This window comes from Phragmites australis, chromosome 2, assembly GCF_958298935.1.
Source record: "Phragmites australis chromosome 2, lpPhrAust1.1, whole genome shotgun sequence".
NCBI classification, from domain to species: Eukaryota; Viridiplantae; Streptophyta; class Magnoliopsida; order Poales; family Poaceae; genus Phragmites; species Phragmites australis.
In genome coordinates, this window is record NC_084922.1 from 33126512 (window position 1) to 33136962 (window position 10451).

Here is a 10451-nt window from a genome sequence, read left to right on the forward strand (position 1 = left end):
TGACCTAAGGTCCAAGTGGCATGACCACGTCCATCCGCAACCATGTGGCAAACCACTCAGATCACTACATCCGCAAGGGAGCTTGAGGGGCTACTGTCGGTGTAGAGAATAGGGGTCCCCTGTTCTGAGGGCCCACACCAGTCAATATCTAGTTGCCAGATAATTCTTTCCTGGACCAGGGCCCACTACGCAACCAGTTTGCATTTTGCAACCAGGATTCTTACAACATAAGGGATTTTCCTGACCAGCCTTCACTGGTTGCATGACAGGTACTCATCAAACGAGTTTATTCTTACTAAATACATTCCACTCAAGTGTTTTTCTTCCCTATGCACTCATTCCCAGCGAACGGGTTGTGGCCGACGCAGTGGTGTCATGCCTCGTCTCGTAGTATTAAACGTTACGGGACGAGCTCACAGGCGTGTTACATTGCTTCACAGGCGTGTTACATTGCTTCACAGGCGTGCGTGCGAGACCAATGATGGAACAAGGCGTACCAGCTGACCAAGATGATATAGGTGTGAGGTGTCCAACGGATGGGATAGGCTCGACTCCTTCATGGAAAAAAAAGGACACATGTGTCGTTCATTCTAAATGGCCACTGCTAATTCACTCGATAAAGTTTCTTATAAAGAAAATTCGGATTTGAATCCTGGGTTCCGTATATCTAATCCAATGGGTTTGCTTTTTTTTTTTCCTGTCCTATACTCCATTGTGTAGTGCTTGGCTTCCACTCGCGTATGCGGCGGCGAAGATTGGCCCTTCAACAGTCCAATCATGAATCTAGCCGCGATGTACCCTGTGCAAACACCTTGCTACCATGCGTTTGCCTCGGTCTGATCTCCTAGCTTCCGTCGTAGCCACCACCCGTTGGAAGGTGCTGACAACACCAGTCACAGATAAAAGAACGATAGATTCTTCTTTTTAATGGGCGACATGTGACATGTCACTTTTACAACGGGTGACAAGAGTCTATATTTATATTTTTTCAAAACAGGCACAAATATTTAATTCGCCCGTTTGTTTTTCCTGCAGGGCGCGTGAAGGCAGCAGCAGCCCATGGCCTATCAGCCCAACAGATCACAACTCTTTCTGCTAGCCCGGAGACCACAAGACAAGGAAGGGGAGGTTGGGCCGCCAGCTCGGTGCGTAGCCCAGCATCGGAACCCAGACAATACACGAACACGCCTACGTGAGGGCACCCGGAGGTGAGCGGTCTGACCAGCGCTGAGGATCACGACGGTGGACACGCTGCTAGTGCCAGCCGAGGATGACGCCCGCAAGCTCGGTCGGCCGCCGTGCGCCCGCGCCTATTTACACAGCATGCTCGATCTCGCCCTGGGGATAGACACGATGTTACATACCTGCATGCCCATTTCCCAGGCGCAGCACGTCGTCCTTGGGACACACGCGATGCTTCCCTATAATCACGTCTCACGATCGCAGGCGGAAGCACGACATTTTCGTCCCTCTTGCTAGTTGCTAGTAATTGTTGCAGACGTATAATATGAGAGCATCTCCAATTTCTCTAAGCCTTCAAAGTGGCAACGTGACATATGCACAGAGCTGCATAGTTTTTCTTGCCATACGTTGGAAATTGGATAAAGTGATGTGTTGGTGGTGGCTAGCGGCGGATCCAGGGGTAGGTGGGCTCCCTCTGCTCAATTTTTGGTACAGAATAGGAAGAAGAAAAAGGAGGATAGGAAAGAAAAAGGTGAGCCTCTACTGTATGGCTCTTGATCCGCCAGGGATGGTGCCTAGAAACAAGTGTTCATGTATCTATGCCTGGTTAAGCAACAGTGATGCTTGCACGTGTCCCATGAGTTTTCCCCCCTCTTTTGAGATCACTATCCCATGAGTTTGAGGCGTCATATAACCTCCTCTAGAGGGATGCGCACCGTTATTAAAAGGATACACACTTCTAAACACCGTTGTAACTAAATTGACCAAAGCGAAAATGATATCATGTTCTCGAAAAAACAAGAGAGAGAAACGTGAAGACGGTCGGTCAGCGAGACGGCTCATGCGTTCGCATATGCCCAGTCAGCGAGACGGAACCAGGACCGAGACAACACCCCGTCGCCGGTTAGCTATCTACCTCAACACGCGTGCCAACCCAATCTCCAACCTCCCGCTCCCCTCGCGCCGCGAGCACCAGATACAACGGAGCAGCGCCGAGCAACGCAACAGCCAGCGACGACCCCTTCCCCACTTTCTTCCCTGCCCCGCTCCTTCCCTTGTTGGAGATTAGAACGCGCCACCGAAAAGCAGAAGGAACGCGCCGCGACGCGGTCGTCAGTGTGGATTATAATTGAGGGAGGCTGAGGGAGGCGCCGCGCTATTTAGATACCTCGCGCCGGCGCGCGGGAAGCGGAACGATCGATCAATCGAGCTACCGATCAAGCAGTGCACCTTGCACGTCTCCGTTGAAGAAAGAGAGAGGGAGGGAGGGAGGGAGATGGCGGCGGGGTACCGTGCGGAGGAGGAGTACGACTACCTGTTCAAGGTGGTGCTGATCGGGGACAGCGGCGTGGGCAAGTCGAACCTGCTGTCGCGGTTCGCGAGGGACGAGTTCAGCCTCGAGACCAGGTCCACCATCGGCGTCGAGTTCGCCACAAAGACCGTCCAGGTCGACGAAAAGCTCGTCAAGGCCCAGATTTGGGACACCGCCGGCCAAGAAAGGTACGCCTACGCCCTTCTCGTGCTCGATCCTTTCCTGGAAGATTTCAGCTGTTCCATGATCGTCAGCTGGCAGTACATGCTTGTGTTGCTCTGTCCCTGCTTATTTTGTGCTTCGTCCATGATCCTCTGCTGGCAGTACATGCTCATGCAGCTCTAGGATTTTAGCATCATTTTCAGGAGTGCCTAGTACTAACATATATAGATTGATAATAGGTACTAATATGGAATTTATTGGTAACTAACGGCATGAACATGTATCTGATTCACATTTCAAGGATGAAAACCAATGGACTTGTTGATTAGTAAGCTGAAAACAGGACTAATTTCCACAGTGACCAGGCATTCATGTCAAATTGAATTCGCACAGTTCATGAACATCACGATTCACTAGCGCCACAAAGCGCGCACGCCTTTTTCTTGCTTCTCACATTTTCATGGCAGATAGCTTTGCGTGCATTTCGCTGGCGTGTTCTTCAATTTTCTTGCACCAAACAATAGCAGCTTAAACATCTCTCGTTCTCTTTGCGTGCCCTGCCTTCCTCCATCTTCAGGTACCGCGCCATCACGAGCGCGTACTACCGTGGCGCGGTGGGCGCGCTGGTGGTGTACGACGTGACCCGGCGCGTGACGTTCGAGAACGCGGAGCGGTGGCTGCGTGAGCTGCGGGACCACACGGACGCCAACATCGTGGTCATGCTGGTGGGCAACAAGGCCGACCTGGGCCACCTCCGCGCCGTCCCGCCCGAGGACGCCCGCGCGTTCGCGGAGCAGCACGGCACCTTCTCCATGGAGACCTCCGCGCTGGACGCCACCAATGTGGAGCGCGCCTTCGCCGAGGTGCTCCGCCAGATCTACCACGTCGTGAGCAGGAACGCACTGGACATCGGCGACGACCCGGCCGCGCCGCCCAGGGGGAAGACCATCGACGTCGGCGCCCCTAAGGACGAGGTCTCACCCGTGAACGCTGGCGGGTGCTGCTCGGCTTAGGTTTTCTTTGCCCGGGTCAAACAGAAGCTTTGCCGATGAGGACAACGTGTTGCCGTCGTGATGACATCTTTCTTGACATGGTCAAGCGGTTGAGGTAGTTGGTATTAGGAGAGGGCACCATGTTTTTGCAAACTTGAAATCGCTGTCCTCGCCTGTTTGATACATCATTTCGTCGAGGACTTCAGCTCGGCAGAATGTACATTTAAAAACTGCAAGTGTCAGGTTACGATTTTTTAATTGTCATATAGTGTCTACTGACAAATGGAAATTAGTACTTTCTTCTAATATTGATGTACATTTGTCCAACCTTTTGAAAGGTCGTATGATAAATTGATTGATGAAGTTTTGACGTTGACGATCCAAAGATTTTGAACAGAACAGATCGAGAATCCTCACAACCACTATACTACTATTCCATGGTTATCAACCATGCCAAGACACGGTTGATCTTGCCAAGAAGGTTTTTTCTGCAAAAGAATCGAGAACAGGTAGATGCAATCTGAATATTGCTAATTACCAATATAGTGCTCGAGTTGGGATTCACAAACCAAACAAGTGGTGAAACTGTATAAAACAGAATAATCTAAGCAAAACTCAATCCTAAATTACGATGGCTACTGTGTATATATAGGAGGGATGTGAGCAGATTAATCTAGGGTTGTGCAGCCGTGGAAAGAGGCGTGCACAACCTAGACTCCGATCCCGACATGATTACAAGACCTAACAAGGTTCAAAACGGTGGTGCAATATCTTATTTCTTTAACTCGGATTAAACTATAAGGAATATTTGGTCTAGCTCATATCCATTAGAAAAGGGTTCGTCGTAAGCTTTCTACAATGTCTAAGATTGTCTAAAATGAACTTTGTATGAGAGAGTTATACTCATTTTACTGATGTGTTATCTTGGGACTCGACCACGATCATGACCACGGCTTCGACCACGGCCAGAGCTTAACTTCGAGTCCGAGTAGACTTATCCCTCGGGAGATGTCATCCAGATGAGGTTGTGGTGCTTTTCCCATGTTCCTAAGCAACAAAACAGTACAAAAACTTAATAGTATTCTATTCTTTACGAATAAAATATGAACAATGATGAACGAATTCACCTTATGTGTATCCGAGGGAGCTATGAGCTCATCATACTCTCCTTCTTTACAACAAACCATCCTCAGTTTGTGTACAATATTGTCTTATCCATAAACTTCTACACAAAGCAAAATGCGCAAAGAACTCTCGTTATGCAATATCATAAGTTCTCTATCAAACAATTGTAATTCTCTTTGAAACGATGGTACCTGATCATCATTAGTCATAGTAAACATCATTGGTACAATGTATGGATATATCTCTTCTTTCTCTCCTTTAAAAGAAGTGATAGTTTCTTGCTCTCCTTCTTTAAAAGAAGTGTCATTGCATGGCAACTTAGTATCAATTTGTATATTCTGTACAAAGAAAGGTGAAGCAATGATTGTAGTGCATGGTAGCATCTAACAACACTCCCATTCCTGTGAACTACTCAGTGAATTGCAAAGAGGACTAGAAAAACTTGACACGACATTAATATTGCAACTGCAATACTCTAAATGTTCACTTTCAGTACAATAGCAGAAGATTTCAGATTTAAACAAATATAAACTCGATGCACTATATATTCTAATTTATCATTGTATCTGCCAATAACAAAAAAGATATTCTGTGATAAATATGGTAAATCAGAATTAAGTTATAATTTCTTTTCTAAACTATTTAGATCACAAAGGACATCAAATTCAATATAACCTAAAGTATTTAGGAAAAATAACAATTTCAGCTCTTTTTCTCACTAGTAATATATTGAACATGTTTAATCTCAGAACAACTATTCATTTGTAAAACAGAGTTAACATATTTATGCACAAGTTGTGATTGTAATATAAGTGAAGCATTACCACATAACTCTTCTTTATCACAAGGAACAACAATCAAATCATCATATGACAAATGTAAATCAGCAATATGGACCACTAATGGTTGCTCTATAATAGAATGAGTGACGGGTAATTTTATCACATCAAAATAATCCTCACCTTGTGTGAGTGTAGCGCATTTTTTATTACATGTGTTCTCTTTCTTAGCTGATATAGGTGTGTTGGTATTTGTACCTTGTTGTAACATGCATGGTGCGACAGATGCCTCCTTATTCTCCTTGTTTTTCTTATTTGTTCGTTTTTTTTTCTGCAAAATATTAGTCATAGGTGGAGGGGCAAAAAGGGCTTCCTCCTCTGAAAGATGCACTTCTTCTTTATAAATAGATATATACGATTGAGTAATAAATCTTTCTCTCATAAGAATTTTCATCTCTTTTCAAGTTTGTGGAACCTTTTTAGATGCACACAAATTCTTTCACCACATGGATGCACCTAGTTAAAACACAAGCAGCATTCCTAATCTTCCTCTTTTCACACATTCGGTATTGGGCAAACATTTTATCTATCGCTATTTCCCAATCAATGTACTCTTCGGCACCAAAACCATCATAAGAGGAGGTGAGGAAAGGATATTACGACCTGTGGAAGAAGATGCAGCAGTGGTGGTGGAGCTCTCAAGCAACTTCTTCTTCTCTTCATCCATTGCTTTGTTGATTTTGCTATCCTGTAAAAGATTGGTGATAGCAGGATACAAAGAACTAGAAATATCCTCCATTGGAATTAAGAATTTTTCGCATCTCAAAGCATAGCATGACAGTTCATTATCAATAATTTCAGCAAGGTCAGATTTAGTGATAAACATAACATAGACTTACTGATTTTCAGATTCATTATCAAACTCTTTTATCTTATTTTCAACTATCTCTTGTTTACATTTCACAATTTCAGTAAGGGTTAAAGGTACAAAAGTTATTTTCTTTCTTTTATGTATAAGAGTGTACTTATTACTTCTACCATGATGTGTTGCATCAGTATAAAACTCTCATGATCGTCCTAACAAAAGAGAGCATGCTTGCATGGATGTGTTCTTGTCGGCAAGGAAAAATTCTTGATCAAATCTGAATTTACCAAATTGTTGCAACTTCCTCCATCAATAATGACTCGAACACAGAAATTCTTGATTATGAGGAATATCTGAAATAAATTATGGCGTTGTAACTGTTCCGCCTACTCTATTTGAGTATTTAACACTCGCTGCACAATGAGTGTCCTACAATTCTTCGTAGCAGCTGCACTCAATTCTTCCTTATTGTCGATATCCATCTCATGTTCGACGGTGTCGAAGGTACTACTGAACGCGCCCTACCCGAGAAGAGGGCAGCAGACCGTATAGCTGAACGTGGGGCTATTTTGACTTATTGCGGTGTTGATTTTGAACTAGTCGTGCTTCCAAAATTGCTCATTGGCCTCTGTTGTCATCTCTGTAATTCTTTTTCTGCCAAACACGCAAATTGGAACAATCTAAAAATACTATTGTATTCTTTGTAATCAATTATGTCCTGAATTTCACGCCTTAAACCTCCTTAAAAGCGTGCCATTGCAGCCTCTTCATCATCAATAATATCACAACGCAACATACTAATTTGTAGCTCCTGATAATATTCTTCTATGGATCTATCATCTTGGTTTAAGTACTGTAATTTCTTACGCAAATCACGTTTAAAAGAGGGTGGAATAAATCTGTTATTCATAGCAACCTTTAAAGTATTCCAAGTAGTAGGAGCTAATCCGTCGATGCATACCCTATTCCACTAGATGTTTGCAAAAATTTTAAATTCACTAATGACTTGCCTAACTCTATGCACTCTAGGAACTAAATGAGCATTAAACTTCTGTTCTACCATCATCTCCCAATCTTAATACCTTTCAGTATCATAAGTACCCTTAAAAGATGATATAGTAAACTTAACCTTAGCAGAGGGATCGTCATTAATACGTGGGTTATATTGCTGAAAATTATTACCACTCATACCTTGACGATTGAACTTCAATCGGTTCCTTTGTCGTTCATCAAAGGTATCACGTTCTTGTCTCAAAATTTCATCATCCGCGATGAACTCCTCTTGCCCATAGGCTGTACCATGAGTATTCACTCGACCATTATTCGGTGGTAGATTAATCAATCGATCAAAGCATGTATTGAACATTGCAATGCTTTCATTGAGTTGTTGCAATGCGGTATTGGTTCCCGTAAACTTCTTGTCAATGTAGTCATTAATAGTTTGTCGATGATCATCCAACAACATTGTGAGTTCTTCCCTCAAAACACATATTTTCGCATCCGATGCTTCTCCTGCCATAGTTAGTCGAAGATAGAAAACAACGAAAGATAAATTATCTCCATCGACTACTAGTGGTGGAGGTGGAGTCACACACTCTCAAGCGTCTTACCACACTCTTGCAAGGGTTCTTACCAATCACCGTAGTTGGTACAACCGGTGGCTGATTCGTGATATCTTATTGGGTGCGAGTGAGGTAGTTGTAAGGGGAGAAACCACTCTGATCAAGAGAAGGTGTAGCTTGGACATGCAATATTTAGTAGCAAGGAATGACAATAATTAAAATCAGATTAGAAAAGCTGAATAAAAATCCACAGTAGTCATCGCAGTTGCTGGCCTGAACATGTTCATAGAACTAGCTCAGGTAAACCAAAAACTATAATAGACACAAGCACAATGGAACAAAATTCACAATGCAAACTGATTTTTTTTTAATTTTCTCTCTTTTTTTCACTCTTTGCTTTCTTTCAAGTCAAGTTTGGGGGGAGGCGGGCGTCGACCCTTTGCACTCTTTGCTTCTTCTTTTTTGGTATTCTTTCTTCTTGCTTGATTTTTTTTTCTTTTATTTTCCCTTTTTTTTGCGAATGTAACAAAAACTCTTCTATTACCTTTTCTAAGACCAGTGAGTTACGTGGGTCATCATTTTTTTTCTAGAGAGCATGGGTATAAAGGTAATAAAAGATACTCTCTCTGAACTCTGGCTACATCTGTTTCCACTATGAATTGCTTCTCGAACTTTGTTGGACAATGCTCGATATGAAAGGTGTATGGGGATGTCCGAGAGTAGGCAGAAACAGATATACTCTGACTAGGTTGTGGAGGCGAAAACGAGTGGATAGTTGAATCCAACAAGGTGGTCGAACCCAAAAGGATGGTCGGATTCGAGAAGGTGGGCAATTTCGACTAGGTGGTCAGAGTGACTGGTAGTGGCCCTGAGTGGATGGTCGGAGTGCCTGGTCGGACCCCGAGTGGGTGGTCGGAATGACTGGTCAGGACCCCAAGTGGGTGGTTGGAGCGACTAATGGTTGAACTCGAGTAGATGGTCGACTCAACTAGTGATCGAACACGAGTTGATGATTGACTCGACCAGTGGTCGAACTTGAGTAGATGGTTAAAGCGACTAGTGGTCGAACACGACTTGATGGTCGACTCGACTAGTAGTTGAACTCGAGTAGATACACAATCTTGGCTATAGCAAACAAGGCCAGATCAAGATACACGACGACTAAACAGCAAGACTCGACACTAGAAACTAGATCACGATGACTCGACCAACAACAAAAACATTGACGATGGACTCAAACTCAACAACGCAAATACTGAAAACGGAATTGCGAAGGCACAAAGTGGTTTGGATAGAGAGAAAAAACTAAGATCTAAATATTTTTGTGGGGCAATTTTCTGGACCCTAGGTAATGGAAAACGACGAAACAATGGGGGATAACTGAGATTACCTAACGGGCAACCGAGGCTCTGATACCACTTGATGCGCGTTTGCCCGATCTTTCAAAATGTAATATGATAAGTCGATTGGTGAAGTTTCGACATTGATGATCCAAAGACTTCGAACAGAACAGATCGAGAACCCTCGCAACATCTACACCACTACTCCGTAGTTGTCAACTGTGGCAAGACACGATTGACCTCGTCAATAATGTTTCTTCCTGCAAGCGAATCGAGAACACAAGAAGAACATGTAGATGCAATCTGAATATTACTAATTACCAAAAAAGTGCTCGAATTGGGGTTTCATAAATCGAACAAGCGGCGAAACTGTATAAAACAGAATAATCTAAGCAAAATTCAAACCTAAACTACAATAACTTCTGTGTATATATAAGAGAGACGTAAAGAGATTGACATAGGATTATGCAGCTGTGGAAAGAGGTGTGCTCAACTTGGACTCCGACCCCGATACTATTATAAGACCTAACAAGACCTAAAATGATGGCACAACACCTTTTTTTTTTTTACTCTAACTAAACTATAAGCAATATTTCGTCAAGCTCATATCCATTGGAAAAGACTCGTCGTAAGCTTTTCAGAATATACAAGATTGCCTAAAACAAACTTCATATGAGAGTTATACTTGTTTTACTAACATATTATCCTGAGACTCGATCACGACCACAACTTCCACCACGACCAGAGCTAAACTTCAAGTCCGAGTAAACTTATCCTTCGAAAGATGTCATCCTAATGAGATTGTGGTGCCTCTTCTTAGGTTCCTAAGCAATAAAACAGGTAAAAAACTTAATAGTGTTCTAGTATTTACGAAAAAAATATAAACAATAATGAATAAATTCACCATGTATATATCTCAGAGAGCCATAGTCTCATCAATCATACATAGAATACGAGAATAGCGAACATGCAAACACGAAAAAAAAAATAGAGTACTTGTTAAATTCCTACCTTCCAAACGAGACCTCAACGCTAAGAAGCTCCTGCCCAGTCAAAGCCACAACCACTATTGGGAATTGATAGGAATCCTTTCGGTTCCCTCAAGTTTTACAAAATGTACAAAGAACACATG

General features: G+C 43.2%; 1 protein-coding gene across 1 annotated transcript; it reads left to right on the top strand.

Annotated features, from left to right (window-relative positions):
- The first annotated feature begins 1971 nt into the window (after positions 1-1971).
- Positions 1972-3912, top strand: LOC133908438 (ras-related protein RABA1f-like). Its single transcript, XM_062350463.1, has 2 exons — positions 1972-2682; positions 3234-3912. Exons 1-2 carry the CDS (start codon positions 2459-2461, stop codon positions 3667-3669), a joined length of 660 nt encoding a protein of 219 aa, XP_062206447.1. The 5' UTR covers positions 1972-2458; the 3' UTR covers positions 3670-3912.
- Positions 3913-10451: the final 6539 nt, after the last annotated feature.